General features: G+C 42.1%; 3 protein-coding genes across 4 annotated transcripts; all 3 read left to right on the top strand.

The window, feature by feature from the left end:
• The first annotated feature begins 1,520 nt into the window (after positions 1 to 1,520).
• On the top strand, positions 1,521 to 13,920 carry pask (PAS domain containing serine/threonine kinase). Of its 2 annotated transcripts, none has more exons than XM_018753364.1 (19): positions 1,521 to 1,574; positions 2,742 to 2,934; positions 4,974 to 5,182; positions 5,385 to 5,555; positions 5,777 to 5,914; positions 6,215 to 6,349; positions 6,655 to 6,799; positions 8,834 to 9,015; positions 9,099 to 9,249; positions 9,626 to 9,797; positions 9,915 to 10,675; positions 11,203 to 11,378; positions 11,524 to 11,691; positions 11,982 to 12,107; positions 12,221 to 12,355; positions 12,461 to 12,660; positions 12,905 to 13,038; positions 13,196 to 13,339; positions 13,424 to 13,920. In XM_018753364.1, the coding sequence occupies exons 2-19, from the start codon at positions 2,769 to 2,771 to the stop codon at positions 13,540 to 13,542; spliced, it is 3,432 nt and encodes a 1,143-aa protein (XP_018608880.1). In that variant the 5' UTR covers positions 1,521 to 1,574; positions 2,742 to 2,768; the 3' UTR covers positions 13,543 to 13,920. The 2 variants fall into 2 exon arrangements, with proteins under 2 accessions (XP_018608880.1, XP_018608881.1); XM_018753365.1 differs by having other exon boundaries at positions 1,572 to 1,727.
• A 1,461-nt stretch (positions 13,921 to 15,381) lies between these two features.
• mterf4 (mitochondrial transcription termination factor 4) lies at positions 15,382 to 18,334 on the top strand. Its single transcript, XM_018753325.2, has 4 exons — positions 15,382 to 15,459; positions 15,826 to 16,252; positions 16,445 to 16,629; positions 16,941 to 18,334. Exons 1-4 carry the CDS (start codon positions 15,430 to 15,432, stop codon positions 17,274 to 17,276), a joined length of 978 nt encoding a protein of 325 aa, XP_018608841.2. The 5' UTR covers positions 15,382 to 15,429; the 3' UTR covers positions 17,277 to 18,334.
• A 2,496-nt stretch (positions 18,335 to 20,830) lies between these two features.
• On the top strand, positions 20,831 to 22,313 carry LOC108935102 (probable G-protein coupled receptor 148). Its single transcript, XM_018753393.2, has one exon. The coding sequence runs from the start codon at positions 20,938 to 20,940 to the stop codon at positions 22,009 to 22,011; it is 1,074 nt and encodes a 357-aa protein (XP_018608909.1). The 5' UTR covers positions 20,831 to 20,937; the 3' UTR covers positions 22,012 to 22,313.
• The last annotated feature ends 1,054 nt before the right edge of the window (positions 22,314 to 23,367 follow it).

Here is a 23,367-nt window from a genome sequence, read left to right as displayed (position 1 = left end):
GAATTCTGGGGAGTCCCGGGGGGAACCCCTTAACCATAGGGTGCAGCAGGGGGGCTGGGAGTGACCCAGGGGGATTCTGAGGCGTTCTGTGTCTTGTACTGTCTGAAGTGTCTTTGTTAAGACTGCTGTTGGAGACATGTACGCTTTCAATAAAGAGCACGTTCCTTTTACCCTGTCTGTTGAGCCAGTTTCCAGTAGCTCTATGGGGGGACGCTACAATAGGTAGAAGGAACATAATCTCTGATATGCTAATTAAAGTGCACTATTAGCAAAGGGCTATTAGCAGTGTGGAGATACTGAAGTCAATTATTAGAAATGATGAGTAAGTGGAATTTTTGTTGACACTATGAATGTGAGAGCTGGACATTTAAGATACAGGACAGGAAAAACCTAGACTCAGAACTATGGTGCTAAAGGAGACTTTAAAGTATACAAAGGGCAGCCAAGTACACAAATGAATGCATCTTGGATCACATAAGGTCAAAACTTTCATTGAAATCAGATATAATGAGACTGTTGAGATAAGATTATTGCACTTTGAATGTAGTTGTAACATCGAATTTACATTTTACATTCATTTTAGATTTATAGAATTCTATTGAAAAGACTGTACTTCTTAAAGTTGAGGGAAAAGAAGATGAAGATGACCCAGTCACCGTGAGAATAGACACATCCCTCCCAACAGAGAAAGGATGCAAGTAGAGGACTGAATTTTCTGCAGACAATGATTGTAGTGGCTAAGGACAGGACCATTAGGGACATTGACTCGGTGGTGCTTAATACAATGGCCAGTAGAGAGCAAAGAAAAAAACAAAGACAAATCAAAAAACAATACAGAAAACAACACCTTGAATCAATACTTAGAGGACCGCTCTTCAGTGGGAATAAACAGCCAAGACCGAGAGCGCGCGCGCGCGTTTGTTGGCGCCGTGCACAGTAGCACAAGCTCTTGTACATTTTATTGTAGTGACGAGGGACCTGTGTGGAGAGTCCTAGTGTGGAACCCAGGGCCCACCCGTCATTTCAGTTACATTTTTTTAAACAAAAAAGGACTAATGTAAAAATACGTCATATTTTTGTAGGATCAAGATGTTATTTGTTTGGCTAAATAACCGGCAACCATTTTTAATTATAGCGTTTATTCAAATAAGTTTATTTACTTCATGGTTATAACAGATCTGTGGATTAGCCGTTCCTCCCCCAGAGAAAGACGCTTTAAAAAACATCGCAGGCTCAATGATCTTCCGTATCATTGGACAGTTCTCCAGTAATTTCTCAAACACATGTCTCTGATTGCACAGTCCCGTCTCAAACACAGGTCTCTCATTGGATACCTATTTCACTTGCTCTCATACAGCGTTCTTTCATTGGTCAATATCGACACCTTGTTTATATCAAATACTCCCGCGCAAGGAACTAGAGTGTAACTTTGGATTATTAGCATAGAAGCTAACTGCTACGTGAAAAATTACATACTACTTTTTTTTTTTTTTTTTTTTAAAAAAAAAATTGCTGCGTGAAATACAGTTCCTGTGGTTAAAACGCTGTTTTCGTTCCTTTTCAAATCGAGTTTGGTATGTGTTATCCTCATGCAGTTTGACTAGGAGGGTTTCTACTAGCTAGAGCCCTGCTGCTCGTCCGTTGCTTTGTTTGCCCACCACACAACAGCGGTCTAGACGGATCTTTTCAACACAATTTTAACGGTCAAGTCGATTTAACTTTGGCCCGTAAGTCACATCCGGACTCGTTGTCAAAGCCGTTTTATATTAAAAACACACCACCCACGAAGCCGGTATGTAGACGCGGCTGACAGGTTTGTCCAGTTCGAGATGTGTGTTGCTGATGTACGAAATTCGGCCCAGTTGTTCAGCATTTTAATTGTCACACAACTTAGCCGTCTTTCTTCGCGCACCTGCCTACCGCAGGCATTATAATCATTATTATGTGAGGAGCTGTTTTGTACATTCAAAGTGTAGTGTGTATCTGTCAGTGTGTGTGTGTATACTACACCTACCAAGCAGGCAGCATGTTTTTGGAGCTGAAAAGAAATGCAAATGCTGCAGGTCAATTTTGAAAAATTAAACTTAATTTATTTGGCTTTTTATTTGCTTTACCAGATGAGATGCTTCTCTGTCACACTAGACTAGTCTTGCATTTTAAACTAAACTTGTGTGAGTTTCAATGGAATTTAATTAAGACAGGTTTTTGGGTGCGGTGGCGTAGCGGGTTTGGCCAGGTCCTGCTCTCTGGTGGGTCTGGGGTTCGAGTTCCACTTGGGGTGCCTTGCGATGGACTGACATCCCGTCCTGGGTGTGTCCCCTCCCCCTCCAGCCTTATGTCCTGTTGCCGGGTTAGGCTTCGGTTTGCCGCAACCCCACTTTGGACAAGCTGTTTCAGCCTCTGTGTGTGTGTGTGTGTGTGTGTCTGAGCTTTTATTATTTTAATAGTTTGTATTGCCCATTTTTCTGTATTTGTCACGAGTTACATATATGGGGGGAGTTCTTAATTGTACTGAAGTGTCTCTGTAACTGACTGGTATTTTTTCATGAAGTGGTATTGATACATGGCAGCTATTCATAATATGTTTGGGATTAATGTGAAGAAGCAAAGTTAAACTGCTGTTGAAAACAAAGCAGTTATCTTTGGGTCAAGTTGGGCTCAACTGTAAGAGATGCTGTATGTTGAGTGAAATTTCAGTAAGAATCATTGGAGCAGACACTAAGATACTCCATGTGCCACAGGGAGGGGGGAGCCATCCAGAAGCTACAATGCGCCTGAGGACGCTCGCCTTGTCAGCGGGCCAGCTCGCACCTAGCACTAAAGAGGGCGCGTTCCGGGACTCTCCTGAGCTCAACAAGTCTTTCCCATGTACCAAAAGGCCTTTTCGGCGCAGGGCCTTCGGGCTGCATCGCTGGCGTGTCCATGAGAAAGCTGGTAGGTATGGCTGTTTCTGTATGGAAACTGGTATTGGGCTTAACACAGCACCTAGATGAGCTGGTCCAGCTACAGCTGAAAACAGCATGTTCTAGTCATGCTTTTGGACTGTGTGTACATGCATGCACTCACAGTATTTGATTCACAGATGCATTCATAAAACCAGAAACAAGCATACACTGGTTCTTCAGCTTACAAACCCTATGGGGAACAGAAGTTATTGAAACTGACTGACGATGTCTCTATACGGTTGTTTATAACTCTGAAATCACATGTACCATTATGACACAGTAAAAGCTTAATACGCATATCTCTCACTTAATTGACTCATGTACGTTAGGAGAAGCGCTATAAACGGTGTGTGAACTTCTATACCATTTATATCATTTTCTCACACAATAGGCTAATAATTCAGTACATTGGCATTGTGGCTTCACATGTGGTCATTTCCACTTTCATACATGTTCTTTATGCAACCTTATTAAAGACATAGCAGGCACTACAGCTGGCAGTCAACATCATATAGGTGTTTCCCAACAACACAACTCCCATCCCAGCTGTTGTTTCAAAGCAGTCATCAGCGCAACAGAAACAAAATAAGCTTGTAATAAACTAAGGAAAACAATTACAGAACACAAAAATGTATTTCACTGTACAGAAACTTACTTATGCAGTGCAACATGTGAGAACAAAGTCCTAAACTGCTGAATCTCAGTCACTGGATTAATTTTCACTATAATAACAGAAATGGCAGGTTCAGTAGTTAGAATTCATTAAATGGGTGCTTTGCAGCTTTCAGTAGTAAGCTACTTACAGTGTTACCTATTTATACAGTAGGAAACTTTTTACTGAAGCTGTTATGGATAAGTACCTCAATCATGCATTCTGCAGCATGAGGCAGATTATCAACCTGGGACCTTTGAGCCCTTACAGATATAATGATTCAATATACCTTTTAACTTAGTTACTTAAATCATTGTAACATATCAAGTTATTACAGTAAGCAAGCCTGAGGGGGAAAAACTCACAGGGTATGTGAAACTTGTGCTTTTACTCTATTTGTTACATAAACAGTGACGGGTGAGGGAAAACAGTATGAGACTAGACAGGGGGAAGGCATGGATTCTCTTTGGTCTCCTTCACAGGGTCATGCTCCCTCATCCCCCTGAGAAGGCTATTTAAAAAAAAAAAAAAAAAAAAGAGTGATGAGCATATTGTCCCTCCTTACTCCTTCTCTTTGTGCTTTTGTAGCCATGCATGCATGCAGCAGTAATATAAATTTATTAAATAACAGGAATACCCTTACACTGAAGTAAATAAAGCTTTTTCTTTCCATCAAATGATCTGCTTAGTAACACTGCACAGCACCTTATTGTTGTTATGCATAATTTAAACAAAAAATAATTTTAGGTGGTTAATTTTTTTATGAAGGCTCAAGTAATGTTTTTCCCAGTAAGTAATATTAATTTGACCCCTCCCCCTCAAAAGGTAGGATGATTTCACAGAAAAAACTAAGAGGTGAGAGATGGGTGTCCAGATTTCCACTGACTTGGTAACTGGTTAAATTCTGTAATTCTTTTATATAGCTGTATTAATTAAAATCTTCACAGGAACTTTTTTTTTTTTTTTTACTTATATTAGAATTTAAAATGACTGAAAAATCAAAAAGATGCGCTCTCCAGAAACTTCTGTTCAGTGCCAGTTTAACAGTTCATTCTGTAACGTACAGCATTGCTCCTCTTGTTGTTTTATCACAAATGTGCAAATATGAGAAACAAGCTGTAAACAATGGAAGTGGTTTGAAGTAGATCCCACGCTCCTATTCTGTTTGTGTGTTTTACTGATATCTGTCAGCAGGGTGTGACAGAAATTTTAGAAGGTAAGTGAAGAAAATGCACTGAAAAATAAATAAATGGGACTATGTATATCTGAGAAGTTGTAACTTGGGCGTTTGTAAGCATGATGGGTTATGCTTGTTGCAGTTTGACACAAAAATCGTCATGTCTCATTTGCAGTTACTTAGGTTTTTTCTTCTTCAGATGACTCTTCAAACTTGTACAGCTACAGTTCAGCAGCTGCATGGAGTGTGCTGCAGACTGATGTCCCTGCTACCAAATCCCATTCCTGCAGTAGGCTTGAGAGTTCCTTCCTTGATCATCTGGATCATGGGGGCTTTGTACTGTGTGGACCCCCTGTGTTTCACAATCCCAATAAAGCAGTCCTTACAGTGGACTCCAAGAGCACAGAGGTATGTGATGGAATATTAAGGGAAACTATTATTTTCAATGTGTTATTAGTTTTCTAATGAAGAGGTCTATGACAAACAATATGCAATATAAAAACAATTTACTTTGCTTTTACAGATTTTAATTAGGTGTATACAGCATTTTAGTTCAGACTTACCTTGAAGTTTAAAATGGTTGTTCTGTGTTGTTTCTTTTGTTTTACAGATATTGGTTGCTAATGAGAAGGCTTGCAATTTATTTGAGTGCAGTAGTAATGATCTGATTGGATCACATCTTTGCAGTCTCATAAAGAAGTCCAGTCAGTCCTTGGAAGAAGCCTTAGGGGAGGAACATCTGAAAATTAATGGCTCTCTTGTTGTTGTGTCAGGAAAAGTGGTATAAAAAACTTTGTAAATCTTTTACTTCACAACTCAGTATATTTTGCTAAATTTTTTAAGGTAACCTGAATCACTTCATTATATACTAGACTCTGTCACTATAATTTAGTTCTAATGTTCAAGTCATTTAGTGATCTTAACATAAATTATACAAATACTAATAACTAATATGTATTCATAATATAATGAATTATATCTCTATCTTTAACCTGTTGTTAGGTGGATGCTGTTAGCAAAGGTGGGAATGCGGTTCCGGTGTCTGTGTGGGTCAGGAGGTTGACTCAGGAGGGACAGCGTACCCTGGTGGTGATGGAACGTGTGGAGAGAATAGCTGGCCATGTGACCTTCTTGCCTGGCGTAAGTTCCCACTATGCCCCATGTTTGCTGGGGTTCAGAATAGCACCTTATGCTCCCTGAGACTGTGTCTGGGAATGGCATATCTGTGAACTGCCCCTCTACTGCCTGGGTTCCGAACTGAAATTGCTTTCAGTATTGTAGCACTAAGGGCAACATTGCAATGCTGGCAATACTGCTTTTAGACATATACAAGCAGCAGAAAATAAGTGTCCTCTTTCTGAGATGGCATATGAAACTTCATTGATGTGTGTTGTTTTTTCAGATTTTTCTACGTCTTAGTCCCTTTTTTTGTGTTCTTAGGGGAAGATCCTGAGCTGCGACCCTGCCTTTACTTACCTTCATGGTTATGTACATACTGGTGAGGTGATTGGGCGGTCCATCCATGAGTTCATCCCATTGCTTCGAATTCCTGTGGACTCCAAGCCATTGCCCAAGGTGATGTTGCTCTAAACACTGTATCTGACCAGAGTGCAACTGAAGTGCTAGTTTATTCACAGCTTTAAGTCATGGTACTGGCTCAGGTCAACCTGCCCTGGAGAAAATCCAGAGCACAGGCACCTAAAGTACCTAGCTTTTCACTGGAGACTCAGGTATGACATGTCTGTCTCTTTGCAGGTGTTCTCCTGAGTCTTCTCAAAAAGTCTGAGTGGTTTAATTGTGTGTGTGTGTGTGTGTGTGTGTGTGTGTGTGTGTGTGTGTGTAAATGCACAACTGATAATCCTGCCTCTGCTCTCCTACAGACTTTCAGACTCCAGTGTGTGACTGGTAGGACCAGTTGGGGTTACCCTTTCCCTCTCTGTGTCCAGCTGCAAATTGCCAAGGACTCTGAGAAAGCGGTGGAACCGAGGAAGAAGCCTACAGGGTCCTTTGTGTCTGACTGTAGTGGTGAGGAAACGCTATATTTGACTTGTTCTGCTTCTGGGCAGTCAAAGATGGTCCTTTTAATCATAGCATTAGTTCTCCCTGTCACATACTGACACCATGCTAATTTTTAATTGGGTTAATTCTTAGAAATGCTTACTATATAATTGGAAAATAAAGCTTGTTGGAGAGAGGAGGAGGAAAGGTCTAAATTTCCTCCAATTTGTTGTATAAGTCCGATCAGCAGCTACTGGCAATATTTGGTGGATGTTAATGTTGCTAAAGGAGGTTCTACCAGTTATCAAATACAAGGTTCACATACTTTTCCCACCTGGATTATGAATGTTTGGACAGTGTCTGCGACCGTGGGACAGCTGGTAGCGAAGTGGTTAGAGCTACTGCCTTTGGATTCAAAGGTTGCAGGTTTGATCCCCACCTCTGCCTGTAGTACTTTTGAGCAAAGTACTTACTCTGAATTGCTCCAGTAAAATTACCCAGCTGTATAAACGGCTAAATAATTGTAACCTTAACATTGTAAGTCACTTTGGAGAAAAGCATCAGCTAAATAAATTAATAAATTCAATTCATTTAGCTGATGCTTTTCTCCAAAGCGATGTACATCTCATAGAAAATACAATTTGTGCATTATCTTAGGAGAAAGAGCCATAGCTGCAGAAATGTTAAGTACAGTTAGTTTTCTTCACCATATGCATCTACGCTCATCACACAAGTAGCTGCATAAAACTTTACCAGAATATTGCTGATTCCTAATCACCTTCCTAGTAGTTTTTTTTTTTTTTTTTCCCTCTTAGATACACATAAACATTTACATTACATTGCAGCAGTAGCTCTGTAAAGGATTGATAATCATAAACATTAAACCTTAGATGAACTTAAGAGATCATGGGTGAAGTGAGTCTGGAAGAGGTGGGAGGTTGTTCTACTACAACGGAGCCAGAACCGAGAACCTCTTTGCTTTACCTTTCATGTGTGGGCCCACCAAGCGGGCAGATGTGGAAGAGCGTAGCAGTCTGGTTGGCGTGTAGCGAATGATCAAGCCCTGTAGATAGCTAGGAGCAGTTCTGTTGGTGCATTTGTAGGCCATAACCAGGAGCTTAAATTTGATCTGGGCAGCTTTAGGAAGCCAGTGCAGAGAAATGAGTAGAGGAGATACATGCAAACACAACTCGTGCAGCAGCGTTCTGTATCAGCTGTAGAGGTTTTATGGCAGTTCCGGGAAAGCTAGACAAGAGAGAGTTACAGTAGTCTAGACAGGATGTTACCATGGCCTGGACAAGTAGTTGTACAGAGTTGGTTGTGAGGTAAATGTATATGAATAAATGAATGTTTGAATGTTCATGAATAAATGTAAATGTTTATTGTATTTAATATTGACAAGAAGCACAACTGTTTGCATATTATTAGTTTAAGCAGGGGGTGTGGTGGCGCGGCAGGTTCAGCCGAGGTCTTTTGTGTGGTGGGTCTGGGCTCGAGTTCTGCTTGGGGTGCCTTGCGACAGATTGGTGTCCCGTCCTGGGTATGTCGACCCCCCCCCCCCCCGGCCTTCCATCCTATGTTGCTGGGTAGGCTTCAGCTTGCTGCGACCCTGCTTGGAACAAGCAGTTGTTTACAATGGATGGATAATTTAAGCAGACTGTGTTTTATTATACTGACAGTTGAAGGTCAGACCACATTTTAAGAGTTAATACAGAAATTCAAGTAATTCCAAATGGTTCACACACTTTTTCTTACAACTGTGTATGTATGCAGGTCTATGCATTTTACAGCCTCATAGTAATTCAGTGAAACTAGTTTTTTCCATTTTGCAGGATTATGAGTTTAAATCTAGTTTTTCTTCATGTTCTTCTCATATTGGGGTAGGTGGTGTGCCTTGTGATGAACAGGGTTCCAATGGAGGGTGTTCAGTGAATTGCAATTCATGCCTTGTGGGAGTGGTTCTGGGTCATCACTGTCTTATTCAAGTGAGCAGTTTGTGTGAATGAATGAAAAGTATGAAAAATTTAACCCTGTATGTGAATGTTTTAATGTTGTTGTCAGCACCTCATGAAGATGGTTGGTCCACCTCAGCAAATACAGGGCTGGTGTACTCTGCCACCATCTGGGTTTTCACCACTCTCAGTGGACTGTTGACACTGAGGCCTGATGGCTCTATCCTCAGCGTCAGTGACAACTTTGCACTCGTTCTGTTTGGGTACAAGGCCTGCGAACTGCAGGAGAAGGTATGGCAGTCTAGGTTTGCATTTGTGTGGGTGGGCACATTTGGTGGGGGGGGTGAGTTGACCTTGTGACCCTGTCTACACAGAGCATTACCTTCCTGATGCCTGGCTTCTATGAGAGTCTGTGTGATGTGAAGGAGCTGTCCTACAGTGCCCAACCCCACCCAGTTAATGATGAAGCCAAAAAATTCCCCCCCACAAATGGGCCTGGTCACTCTGGCCTCCTTTGCAGCATGGGTAAGAAGGGCGCTTGGTGTACCAACAAGAAGGAGGGTATCTCTTCAGCAGCATGTTAAGCAAAATCCCTGTTGTCCTTCAGACCCATGTAGAAGTACCAGTAGTACTAAATCCCTTCCTCCTATCTTCCTGATCTAGTTGAACCAGAAGCCAGAATCTCTCAAACCTTACTCTGTGTGCACTGTTTTTGACGTGGAATGATTGTTTTAATGCTGTCTGGCTGTAATCAGGTGCTACCTGTTGCCTGTTAAACGTAGTACATTACCTCAGTCACTTCACCAGACATCTAACCTTATAAAGCTGCTTAACTTGCTCAGAGAACATTTTTATTGAGAAACAAAGTTTGATTTCCAATGTGGTAATGTTTGTTCTGTAGATCCCAGCACACTCCTTGCTGGGGACATGGTCATGATTCACCAGGAGGCTGTGAAAGTGTCCCCTGCCTTTAAGAAGAAGGTCTTCAGTGAAGTGAGTGACAGACTGGGTAGTCAGGACAACACCCCACCTACACTGTTGTCACCCACATTGACCTCAACCCCATTCAACCGGTAGGCATACAGATTGTATTTGCTGGATCACTCATCTGAGCTGCTCATCAAACCAGACAAAGCAGTAATAATGTCTGTATTTTTGTATTTTATCTTTTTTGGATTCTGTGAATCCAGAGAGGATGACGTCACTGATCTGATGGAGCAGGCCATACTGACAGCACCTGAGCTCAATGGACGTGAGGGGGTGGACAATACCACAGCTCTTCTGCAGAGTCTCAGCCTTGTAGAACCACAGGAGCTTTCCATAGTCTGTATGCCTCCTGTGGATCTGGACCAGGCTGCTTCTGACCAGAATAGAACTGTTGATGTTACCAGTAAGGGGCATCCTTCTTGGGACCATCCTTGCTCTAACACTACAGGAAGTAATAATTCCAGCTTTGAGATCATAACACTGGGAAGCCATTCTTCCTCTGGATTTTGTGAGAAATGGCCCGGTGGATCTGGTCCGGAGCGCCAGGAGGACATGGGTCACAGTCCTGGTGGAGAATTGCAGGCAGACCCCTGTAGTAGCTTCCTGGAAATGGATTCCAAAGGAGACCTTGTTACCTGTGTTCTTTCTAATCTGGAGCTACTAGCTGATGACTTGTCTCAAGCTGCCTGCAACACAGCAGAGCTCCTCCACACCCCCTCCCACAGTGTTTTGAACTCTGTCCTGGAAGTTGAGAGTCTTGTGGAACAAACCACAAGAAAAAGGGAAGCTGTCACAGACAGCCCTATGGGAAGAGGTAACCACTGTGTCAAAAATGAGGGGATTCCAAGCACTTCAACTCCAAAGAAACTGGAGCCAAATGAGCTGCAAGCAAGTGCTGCTCCAATCCAGATTGTGGAAGGGCGGTACAAAGGCCATTGTTACCACAGAGATGGATCCAAACTTGGTAGGTTGCAGGCTGTATAATTTCCAACCTCACAAAGTTGACTGATGCTTTGAAGTCTGTATTGTTGGTTTTGAAGCAAAGAGCTTTTATATTTATTTGTTTAGGTGATACTTTCTCCATAGCAACTTCCAATGTTCAGATACCTACCATTATTTACTCATTTTATACAGCTTCGTAATATTACTTGAGGAATTTAGGCTAAGTACTTTGCTCAAGGGTTCTATAGCTGTAGGTGGAATTCAAACCTTTGACCTTTGGGTCCAAAGGTAGCAGGTCTAACCACTAGACTTCTTGCTGCCGTTCTCAGCTTTTTTTTTGACAGCTGAAAATTATTTTCTGTCCTTCTGTCTTTTCCAGGTTGGTGTTGCTTTGTTTTTGTTTTCCCATTGCTTCTCCTTTGTACCTTTTGTTGTTTATACTAGCAAACTGAACTGTGTGCATTATTTCAGCAGATGTAGGAAATGAATTGAGTTGAAAGTGTTAATAGCTTGGAGGATGATGCTGACTAGACTTTGCTGTTTTGTCAGATGTGCAGCTAGACATCCGTGAGGTGGAGCTCTCCAATGGCCAGCCGCTCTTCTGCGTATGGGTGTCAAGGAATCAGTATGTGGGTCCAAGCCATGGGTCATGGAGAAGCCCACAGCACTGCATGGAAGGCGATAGCATGTCATTACAGGATGCTTCTACTTGGAGCAAGGGAGAGGTGAGCACCAGTTATTATGTGTTCCCATTGAAGGTTCTGTGCAAGTATGCAGGTTGTCAGGACTTCGATCATCATTTCAGTCAGCCTTTTTGGTCGCTTGCATACCTCCCTGCATGTGCCTCCCTACCGCACCGAATACCTGTAGGCTGGTCTTGATGTGGCCCAGGGTGAGATGCTGGGCTCAACCCAGGACCTGGAAGACTCTCATGCTTGTGATGGCCTGTTTGGGGAGGAGTACTACCCACTGTGTGTCATGGGAAAGGGGGCCTTTGGTTTTGTCTGGAAGGCCCAGCGAAGGGCTGATGGTAATGAGGTGAGCACATAGCCATCTCTATCTTTCTGCAGTCTTTATCCCTACTGTCTTTAACATAATTTTGTTTGTTTTCATTATTCTACAGTTTTTAAAAAAATATATATATATATTTCTTACAATTTTACCTGTTTCCCAAGCTTAGTGTTCTAGTGAAAACAAAATGAAAGATATGGCTGAAGGATACAGTAGCAGTTGTCCTCCCTTTGATCGACAGTTTACATTTTGGTCACAAAGTCTGGATGACTAATTGGTTTCATTGTTTCGTTCATTTATTTCCTTCTCATTCTCAGGTTGTTGTGAAGTTCATCCGGAAGGCTAAAATCCTGAATGAGTGCTGGGTTAATGATCCAGACATGGGAAGGGTTAGCCAGGAGATTGCCATACTGTCCAGGCTGCAGCATCCTAACATAGTCAAGGTGAGAGAGCATTGTGCTATTTTATTTTAACCCATGGCATGGGATATGAATGATTTACTGATTGATTGGCCAACTCATTTTTAGCAACAACTAGGGTGTCTTTCTGTTCTCAGGTACTGGAAGTATTTGAGAATGAGACCTTCTTCCAAATGGTGATGGAGAAACATGGTGAGGGAGTGGACCTGTTTGAGTTCATTGAGCGTCAGCCTCTTTTAGATGAGCCACTGGCCAGCTACATCTTCAGACAGGTGTGGTCACAAAGGAAATGTAGGTCTTGTTTTTGCTAGAAACAGCAGGAAGCAAGTTTACAGGAAATGTAAAAATGCATATTCTTGCTGGTCAATGTGCTGTAGCTGGTGGCTGCGGTGAGCTACCTGCGAGGCAAAGGCATCCTTCACCGGGACATCAAGGACGAGAACATCATCATTGACACACAGTTCCACATTCAACTCATCGATTTTGGCTCAGCCACTAGGATGGAATCAGGGAAGCTGTTCCAAGTATTCTGTGGCACACTGGAGTACTGCTCTCCAGAGGTGTTAAATGGAAAACCGTACGTCTGCCGCAATAATGTACTGAGCATGCAGAGTTTAAGGGAGTGGGCTTGTAACCAAAGTTATTGTTTTGGTCTTATCTTTTTAGTGTAGAACTAAGGTATTCAAGTTTCTTCATAACTATTGAGTAATGACATAATGTGATTAAACTGGAGCTCCTGCTGTGCCACACACACACTGTGTTAAGGGGGCAGTAAATGGTGCCTAACAAAGTTGTACTGCATTTGTGCATGTGTTTGGTAGTTATGAGGGCCCTGAACTGGAAATGTGGTCCCTGGGAGTGCTGCTGTACACACTGCTGTTCAGTGAAGTCCCCTTTTTTGATGTAGAGGAAACCTTGAAGGCCCAGCTCCACCCTCCCTTCTCTGTGTCCCCAGGTGAGTACTAATGGAGCTTTGGAGAGCTTTCATCATCACTGCCTGGGGCATATACTTTCCGTTGTTTATCAAGTGGTATACAGTACAATATCCACAACTATAGTGTTTCGGGTAAGGATTACCTCGCTGCTTTCTGATTGCTTTCCTTCCCCACCAGAGCTGCATTCGCTCCTCTTTGGGCTGCTTCAGCCAGATCCTAACACTCGGACTACCTTATCAGAGCTGCTGCAGGCTGCCTGGCTTCGGCAGCCCATCAACCTGGCAGACTACACCTGGGAGGAGATGTTCCCTATGTACCAAGGTGAGTGCAGCCCATGCAACACCCCCCATCCCAGTGCGTCAGGCAGGGTTCATATGTCAATTGCTGATACCCTGTCTGTGACAGATAACCAACTACACCATGGAACCAGTGTAAACATCTGTGAGGAAGAACAAAGCAGTTTGAGTCCAGGAGGTGGTGGGAACCTATGTATCCCCCAGGAAGTACTACAAATAACCAGGTGATAGTCATAATGTTGAAGTTTTCCCTGGACAACAAGTTTCCCAGATACTCTTAGACAATTGAAGAATGAACTTGGGCACTCAAGATTTGGCACTGAAGAGCTACAGCAGTCTTCCTCTTTAGCTGCAAATATTTTTTCCATTTAAACATGGTAAAATGAATATGCAACTGTGACAGTAAAAAACAGAAAGAGCATGAAGCTTATTGCAGAAATGCTCTACTGTTCTAAGAAGAACAGACCAAAGATGGGCTATAGAGAATGAAAGAAAATGGGGTCAGATCTGAACTACTTTCAGACCTTATCAGTGTAATTTGTACAATATTTTATATTGAGAGGTAGAAAAGCTTTTAATAATTTAATGTTTATGTATAACTGCAAGTTGCGCCTGTAAACTGTTTGTAAAGCTTGACTTAAATAAAACTAATTCTAATGCTACACCTTAGGCTCTGTGTTGTTAATAAGTGGTAGAATTGTGTGTGACTATTTCAACCATTGTCAGTTCCTATGTTTTGCTGAACATCACAAACCTTTAAAGTGACAAACTGGTAAATGCAGAACTGCAATACATTTTACCCATTGATACAATGTGGATGGATTAGGCAGCATGTCATAAACTGCCTGGATCAAGAATTTAATACCGTGGCATTCTGTTCTCCAGAGCTCTGCCTAGGAGACCTTATGTTGAAGTGCTTGTTCTCACCTTGTCTATGTTCACTGCTGCTTCACTCCTACCACCCCAGCCATCTGTTCATTCTCCATGGCTGTGTGCAACCCTCCTTCCCCTTGTCCTTGAATGCTGCCCAAACCTGCTCTTCCAGAAGCCACTGTGCTGAAGCCACCACACTTCTTGCGCCACTGCAGCCAGCACTTCCTGAAGGGGAACCTTAGTTTGCCGCTCTGCTCATACAAGGCAATGCTGCACAAGCTATCAAACTTCTTGTCTAAGCTATTCATTGGCACCTCCAAAATTAAATATGTGATATTTGTAGATGTACTTGCAATTCCTAGGTGTACTGTTTCTATGTTGCTGTAACCCAGTTCTGCTTTCTTGTTTAGAATAATATGGTGAATAATTTGTGTATTGTGCTGTGTCCATGGGTTCGAATTCGTCCTACTGCCTGTCCGCCCCATGCCCTATCCTATATGTTCCTGCCTCACTCTGTCTAGGCTCCTCCACTTCTCCTCCAAGTGTTCGATAAACGTGTATGCATGTGTGATGGGGGGATGCAGTGGTGCAGCGGGCTTGGCCTGTGCCTGCTCTCGTGTGGGTCTAGGGTTCGAGTCCCGCTTCGGGTGCCTTGCGACGGATTGGCGTCCCCATCCTGGGTGTGTCCCCTCCCCCTCCAGCCCTACGCCCTGCGTTGCTGGGTTAGGCTCCGATTTGCCGCGACCCCACTTGTGACAAGCAGTTTGTGTGCATATGTGATGTTTAATTTTTTAATAATGGAAAAGCCTACATGTAGCTACTCATGTAATATATACGGGTTCATATGGTGGCATGTGACAAATTAACTAATCACGTCTCTGCAACCAAATTTTCTCCCCCTTTTGCACTTTCTCTATATTCATATTGTTCTCTGACATGCTTAACTTAAGCATCTCCTAAAGGAATATATGTAAATATAACGGCTATGGATGGATGGAACTTGTGCATTGTATAATGTTATATGATTTGTTGCAAAAAGAAATCACTTTGCAGTGTCTGGTATAATTCATGTATTTCCTTATTTTTCAATACACCGAACTTCCTACAGTGTCGCATTTCACTGTCGTCAAAGCGACGCCCGGCGGCGCGCCTTGATGTCGTCAAAAGCTAAGGAGTGCGCTGATTGGTTTTCTGGTCTTTAACGTGCTTAAACGCGACATTGACTGTTAGAGGCGGATAGACATGCTGCTCCGAAACTGCATGCAGCAGAGGGTAATGAGTTTTTATTTTTTATTTAAAATTAACTTCAAGAAATTGCTTTCAGCTATGCGCCTTAAAGTAAATTAGTATTTTTTTTTTAATGGTCTGTTGATTCACTGATGTTGAGCAACGAATTATGAACCTTAAGATGGCACCCTTAAGCAGTCTTACTGCAATCATACAACAGCATCACCATCTGATCTCTCACTTTGACGAATTAGATGGTGCAGGGTTTTTTCAGTTCGGTGTAATTATCTTGATCAAAGCTAATGCAGCAGGATTTACAGACCAGTGACCGTTAGGTTACAAGGAAAGAGCCCCGCAACTTGCTGCTACCCAGGCCAGTAATGTGGTGTTTTCTGTAATTTTGGACTGCAGGTATTTGGATTGGTCTGGAGAACCACACCTGTCCACTGCTGTAGGCATAATGTAGTGATTGCTGGGATGCACAATGGAAGCTGGTCAATTGTGTCGCTGCGAGGAATGTGTTCAAACCCCATGCAGCATCACAGTGTCCACCCCCAGCAGTCCTCCGGCTGGTCCCTTAGCGAGGACCCGCTGCCTTCCCTGCTCCACCTGGGCTTTACTGAAGGCCAGGCTCGACAGCTCCTCTATGAACAGTGTAAAGGTCATCACGGTCACAAGGTCACGATGCACCTATGTGGCGTTTCAACACTAATCTCTCTGGGTATGAGACCTTCAAACATCCTGAAGATCCTGCAGAAATGCCCTGATCTTTGTAGAGTGAAAGGTGTCCAGATGCAACAGCGCGTTGACAACCTGCGCAAACTGGGTCTCGTTGAAGGTGAAGATTTTCATCATCTGGTGTTTATTACATGTTTTTCTAACATTGTTTTTTGTTATAGCAAACTATAAGTAGATCTGTTGGAAATGTTTGTTTGTACAGCGTGCTTAAAAGAAAATCAGTCTGGTGTCTTTGTGTAGTCCGTGTTGTTTGTGTGGCAGGTGATCCGCTTTCCTTTCCTCTTCCCTCCAGGGAGCCTGCAGCGAGTGATTAGCTACTACCCAAAACTGCTCACCTTGACCCCAAAGAAGGTGAACGTGGTGTGTCGCTTCCTGCAGGAGAAGTGCCTTTTCACCACCCAGCAGGTCACAGAGATCCTCCGGAACTTTCCTGCCACCATGGTGGAAGATTTCGAACAACTAGAGTACAAATTTCAGGTTGCCTAACATAATCCTACATTTTTTTTAGTGATTCGCTTTAGCCCCTGGTTTCAGTGGGTGGAGTTTATTTCAGGTGTTGCTAGTTTTCTGATCTTAGGTATTAACACTGACTAATTTTTACTGTTGTTGCTTTCACACATGAATTGAAGCACATGAAGTCATTATTTTGACACATGGAGACAATTATTTTACATTATTTAAACTGTATTTTACTGTAGCTCAGTTACTACCTGGCATAACACTGTGCTTTGAAGCTCGCTTCTAAGCTGAATGGAAGGTACCCTTATGGTTCTCTTTACCTGTTGTAGTATGCCTACTTCCGTATGGGACTTCGGCAGGCTGAGATGCTGCAGTCTGGGCTCTTCCGTGTGTCTCTGGTGGACCTTCACTATCGTCATAGTTTCCTAGAACGCCGTGGGCAGTACCAGACTCCTGACAAGAAGGGCCAGACCCGCATTGTCAACCCCAGACCCAAGGACGTCATTGGTGGGTCAGAGTATGCTTTCCTGTCCCAAGTTGCTAAGGCAACACAAGAGGAATTCAGAGTCTTTCAGAAGCTAATATTAAGGGAGCAGGAGGAGGAAGAGCAGCAAGAGGAGGAGCTGAGCGGCGATGAAGAAGTCGAGGAATCAGGAGACGGATGAAGAGAGCAAGTTTTGATATGAAGACAATTAAAATACAGACTAAAGAAAAGTCACACCATAGCCTTTTTGCTGAGTGTTCTTATGGTGAAAGTCAAGCTGTTCAATCTTGTTTCCTCAACTTGTAATGGATAGTTTTCTCCATTTCATTTTCAATTATGACTTATGTGACTGTGCTGTACTGGACCATAACAAAATTAGTATAAAATGTATACCAACTCTCGGTTGTGAAAGTAAGGGAGAAATTAAAAGGTGAAATTTATGACTAATTTTTTTTAATAGCAGTCTTTAGAGGAGTGCTTTTTCCATCACTGCTGATCCTAGGTGGCACACACGGGATAGAAAGACCAGACTCAGTTCTTCATGATAAACAGTGGGCACTTTGAAAGGGACGAGAGAAAGCCAAACAGTATACATACAAGGAGTGGGTGATTTTCTTCTTTCCAGGCTACAGCACAGCCATCGTCCAGAAGTGTCTGTAGTTCAAGCAGATGAAAAATAAACTGTCTTGACCGCAAGGCTTAGAATTTGCTCCCCTACTGAAATGGATGCTGCATGATATGGATAACCATTTCTGTGACAGCCCTTCATTAATTGCTCAGCAATTGGCTCTGAGTGGGAGAATCATTCTCTGAATAAATTTTATGTAGTATTGTTAATACATTCTTAGACTGGCTGTTATATGGCACTTCTGTAGCTACAAGCCATTGGTACATGAGGCACAGCACTGCCACATAATGGTCAGTCTAAGAATATACTGATTGCACTACATAAATTAGTTTTTGGTTAATGTAGCTTGATGTTTTTTAAAATTATTTTGTTCTGAACTGAAAAAAATGTTTTTATTGCCATAGCCAAGACTTTTAAAGATCCTAATATATAAATAGAGGGATATCTGTATTATAAAGCTACTGTTCTCTTGAAATGTTGAAAATGGGCAGAATATGACAAGTACTGCATATAGTATGTTTATATAAGATGGATGATTTGCCAGCAGCTGGAATTTAGTAAGATGTTGTAGTGTGGTTTTTAGATTAATTTTAATGTGGTTCAACATTAATAAAAAAAATTATATCTTACACAGGTCCTTTTTTTCCCAGTCTCCCTTTTTATAGTTATCTGTTCTTCAGTTCATACTTGCTGAAGTAGATGCATCAAGCAGATTCAATTGTACTTATGTCAATTATGATTAATTTTGGCTTACAGCACAAAATGAAAATCGCAAAGATAACTGCAGTGTTTTCCCGGTAGTTCTGAGGCATAGCTTTTCTGGTTTTTTTAAATTACATGAAAATGTTTTGTGTTATTACGGTGAAATTGCAAGAAAGCATGTTCCCTGGTACCAAGTAATGAATAAAAAAGAAAAGAACAGACTGTTCTAGAAATGTGAGCTTTCAGCAAAGGGCACGGAGCCTTGGGAGAAGGCCAAGGGAAGTTGCAGTAGAAGGAGTTGACCCCCCAAGGCTCATTTGGTCACAGCATGAATGGATTTAATCAACTGAAAGGAAAGCATATGCACCTGAGATAAAGGCAGGGAGATTAGGCACTGTGGTGAGGTTTGCTGGAACAGCAGCTTAACTGGTCATGTTTGACTTTTGCCGATTAATTGAAACAGACGGGACAACTGACTCACCACATAGAGCAACAGATTGTGGCCTGCAGGAGCATGTAATGTAATAATGAGTATTCACACCCCTTCACTTTTTTCACATTTTTTCATGTTGCTGCCTTATGCTAAAATCGTTAATTCATTTTTTCCCTGATCATTCTACACACAATACTCCATAATGGCAATGCGAAAACAGGATTTTGATAAATTTCTGCAAATTTAATAAAAGTAAAAAAAACTGAAATATCACACTGACATAAGTATTCATACCCTTTGCTATGACTCTTGAAATTTAGCTCAAGTGTATGTCGTGTTGCCGGGTAGGCTCCGGTTCCCCATGACCCCGTATGGGACAAGCGGTTCAGAAAGTGTGTGTGTGTGTATTGTCATTTATGTAAATAATTTTTGAGATGAGTCCACCTGTAGTAAAGTCAATTAACAGGACATGATTTAGAAAGGCACACACCTGTCTATATAAGGCCTCGCAGCTGACAATGTGTATCAGCAGATACATAATATTACTCTAGAGAGCCTTGGAGAGACTTCCAAAAAGACAACCATCACTGCAACACTCCACCTATCTGGAGTTTATAGCAGAGTGGCTAGACAGAAACTTCCTCTAAGTAAGACACATGAAAGCCTGTTTGGCGTTTGTAAAAAGGCACCTAAAGGACTCTCAGACTGTAGAAACCAAGACTGAAGTGTTTGGCCCCAATTTTAAGCGTCACATCTGGAGGAAACCAGGCACCACTCATCACCTATGCAGTACAATCCAAATGGTGAAATATGGTGGTGGCAGCATCATGCTGTGGGGTTGTCCTTCAGATGCAGGGATTGGGAGACTAGTCAGGGTCAAGAGAAAGTTGAAGAGAGCAAAGTACAGCAATATCCTCAGTGGAGGTTCACCTTCCAACAGGACAATGACCTTATAAACACCAATCAAAGACAACACAGAAGTGGCTTAGAGACAACTCTGTGAATGTCTTTGAATGGCCCAGCCAGAGCCGGGACTTGAACTCAGTTGAACATCTCTTGAGAGACCTGAAAACAGCTGTCTGCTGACGGTTCCCATTGAACCTGACAGAGCTTGAGAGGATCTGCAAAGAAAAATGGTAGAAAATCCACAAATCCAGGTGTGTTTAAGCTTGTTATGTCATACCAAAGAAGGCTGGAGGCTGTAATTGCTGCTGAAGGTACTTCAACTAAGTACTAAGTAAAGGGTCTGAATACCCCTGTTAACATGATATTTCAGTTTTTATTTTTAATCAATTTGCAAAAATTTCTAAAATCTTGTTTTTGCTTTGTCATTATGAGGTATTGAGTGTAAATTTTTAGAGGAAAAATGAATTTTAGCAAAAGGCTGCAAATCTAAATGTGAGGGGGTCTAAATACTTATAGAATACTGTATTTTACTGAAGTGTTAAACTATCCAGTTACAACTTCTTGGAATCTTGATATATTGTTAATATCAAGGCAATAATAGTTATATTCTCTGGTGAGATAAGATTATTATTGTATTCAGGTTTTTATGTGATTTCTGGGTGTAGCTGGGTAGAGCTTGGAACAGGTTAGATTTTTTCTCCATAAGAAATAACTGCGTTTATCATTTTGATATACAAATTTTAACACAACAGATTTCTATAAATAAATTAGGTTTTTAAACTGAATAATGGATGTATTTTCACTTCTGTTCAAAGTTAATGATGATCAGTTGTTTAATGCAAATACATCAATATTTAAAAGGACTTATTTGTAAAATCATAACTTCTAGGAGAACTTAAAAGTTTCTCTTTTTAATAATGTTGACATTATTCTGTTCCTTTGTTATTGCTCTGCCCTTTCAGCCATGGGGGAGGTTTTTCTCACTGAAGCATATTTGCTTCTTTTTGTTTTGTTTGCCCAAATACAGGTTTCCTCGGCAACCAGAACTAAATGTACCTGTGGTTAATCGATGGCTTTGAAATTAGCTGGTCTCTGCGTTTAAACACTTAGTAACAGCCAACAGCTGCAGCTGAACAAGTCATCTTTCCAACCAGTCTCGAATCCACCACAACAATGTCCACAAGGGACTCTGTCTGGTCACTGCTGTGCACTTTTGGGAACTGGTACCACAAATCTGGCTACGGCGAGAAGCACAGCAGGATGGCCAACAACTCCAACTCATCCCTCGGTCCTGTGGAGCTGTTTTTGCAAGAGTGGCAGGTGTTCATCCCACCGAAGCAGATGAAATACTTGCAGGTGTGCCCGATGGTGAGCTTCCTGGCTGTGTCCCCAGTTGTGCCCGTGATCCTGGCCAAGGTGCTACGCAGTCCTCACCTACAGCAGGAGACACGGTATCTGCTTCTTGCCAACGCTCTGCTCAGTGATCTCGCCTTTGTCTCTGTCTACGCACTGACCTCCGTCTTCAACGCTGCTGGTATGCTCATGACCATGTGGGGCTGCACGGCGCTGTTATCTCTCCTAGGTGTACTCTTCAGCGCTGGGATCCTTAGCACCATGGTCATGGCACTGGACACTTCTCTAGCTGTGCTGGTGCCCTTGCGCTACTTGGCACTCTGGCCTGTTTCCCGTACCAGGAGAGTGATTGGGGTCACCTGGGTGTTATCACTTTTCTTTCCGGTTGCCCTGGTGGGGGCTTTCCTGTGGTTTCACTCTCCCAGCCCCTGCACTTCACACATCTGCTCTCTGCCCCTGCTTATGGTGCTCACAGTCAGCCACTCTGCTCCACTGAAGGTGACCATGCTTTTGACAGTCACCAGCATCTTGGTCATCCTACTGCTGGTTTTCTGTGGGTATGTCATGCTTTACTGGAAGACCTGGCATTCAGGGGTATGGAGGGGTGAGCAGTGCTCGCGAGGCAGGGGCACCTTCTTCATCCACTACCTGCACCTGTTCCTCTCCTTTTTCCCTATGGTGATGCTTGTCGTTGAGCTGCTGCTGTACTCGCAGCTGAGCACAGCTGACCTGAAGACCAGGCTTTGGGTCTCCCTAATAGTTTGCAACGTGCTGCTCGTGCTGCCCAAAGTACTGGCTCCATATATGTATGGGTTCCGCTACAGGGACCTGCGTTGCAGTCTGCTGAACTTTTATGGCCTGCACTGTAAAGCAGTGGTGTCCCCTCAGATGTAAAAGCTTGAGTGCTTTATGTTTACTTTACCAAGGGTCACCTTTCCTTCCAGCTCGATAAATGATATTTTAAACACAGTAAGATAGATGCATTTGGCCTATAAATTAAGGTAGAGTCATGTATACCTGTTATGAGCAATTATTATTGATACATTTGCAACTGCAGCAGCATCACACGGCAGTCTTAGAGCTTATAGACTTTACCACATATTGCCATGATTATTGTTATAGGCAGACCCAAAACAGTTTCTGTTTTCAAAAGTAAATGTTTGGACTAATATATTTATGTTCTGTTTTAAACTGTTTAAGTCAGAGGAAAGATCAGTCAAATTATGTTCTATATCAGATTGTTCAGGATTGCATCTCTCTGCTAGCACGTTTTAAAGTTTTGTCGTTTTAATTTTTTCTGAAACATTTCTTAATTTTATAATATTTTGTCCATCATATTGTATAAAATGTTCAGATAATAGTGAAAATATTAGTTTAAAAGTTTCTCCAAACTGAAGTTCAGGTTTAAGAACAGTTTTTAGATTTTTTTTTTTTTGACTAATTTTTATATAAGGAGTTTGACAATCCAGTTATTCATCAGTATGCCTGTTTACAAATTAAAAAATGTTTTTATTGTACAAAGTATCTTTTCACGCATTGTATACATACTATCTTGTTTGAATAGTAGAGCCTGGGTCGGTGATGAGAGTCCGTCCACCTGCAGGTGTTATGAATGAACTGTGAAAATGACCTATTAAACAACAAAACATTAAATTTGCTGCATGGACTCCTTTCTGTTGATCTCCTGATCTTACCAGTATGGAACCATTCTCTCCTCAAGAATGTTCTATTTTCTTTTTGTTGATTAATCATTTTACATGAGTGGAAACAATGGAAAATATTACCATCCACGTTCAATAATTGCTTGTCCTCATCAGAGTCACAGTGAGCCAGAGCCTATCTCAGAATCACTGGGTGCAAAGCAAAGGGAGTACACTGGTCCATTGCAGGGTAACCACACACTGAGCAATTTAGAGCCACCAAATTATCATAAACTGTAAGTATTTGGACTGTGGAAGGAAACCTGACCACCCAAAAGAAACCCACACAGATGCAAGAAGAATATGCAAACTTCACAGGAATAGAGTGGAAATTGATCTCCTGTTCTTGCAGTAGGGATGGTTTCTGTGCCACCCTGGAAAATATGTATTTGGTTAAAGTCCTGTTCCTGACATGCAGTGATTAGGAATCATGTTGTATGCCTGCCTGATGTTTTGTGCATGCCCTATAAGAGAGGGGACCATCAGGGCCATTTGGCTAGCCTTTACCTTGCAGAAGGGCCTGGACTAGGGTTGTCAACCCGTGCAGAAG

The sequence above is a fragment of the Scleropages formosus genome, chromosome 3 (genome assembly GCF_900964775.1).
Source record: "Scleropages formosus chromosome 3, fSclFor1.1, whole genome shotgun sequence".
Classification (NCBI taxonomy): domain Eukaryota; kingdom Metazoa; phylum Chordata; class Actinopteri; order Osteoglossiformes; family Osteoglossidae; genus Scleropages; species Scleropages formosus.
The sequence above is the reverse complement of the archived record's forward strand: the minus strand, read 5'-3'. Positions and strand labels throughout refer to the sequence as shown.

Coding starts and splice junctions, on each gene's coding strand:
- pask (XM_018753364.1), top strand. CDS start 2,769: ATGCGCCTGAGGACGCTCGCCTTGTCAGCGGGCCAGCTCGCACCTAGC. Junction 6,800..8,833: donor CTTTGTGTCTGACTGTAGTG/GTGAGGAAACGC, acceptor TGTTGTTGTCAG/CACCTCATGAAGATGGTTGG. Junction 10,676..11,202: donor CAGAGATGGATCCAAACTTG/GTAGGTTGCAGG, acceptor CTGTTTTGTCAG/ATGTGCAGCTAGACATCCGT.
- LOC108935102 (XM_018753393.2), top strand. CDS start 20,938: ATGTCCACAAGGGACTCTGTCTGGTCACTGCTGTGCACTTTTGGGAAC.
- mterf4 (XM_018753325.2), top strand. CDS start 15,430: ATGCTGCTCCGAAACTGCATGCAGCAGAGG. Junction 15,460..15,825: donor GAAACTGCATGCAGCAGAGG/GTAATGAGTTTT, acceptor TTTGGACTGCAG/GTATTTGGATTGGTCTGGAG. Junction 16,253..16,444: donor CAAACTGGGTCTCGTTGAAG/GTGAAGATTTTC, acceptor TCTTCCCTCCAG/GGAGCCTGCAGCGAGTGATT.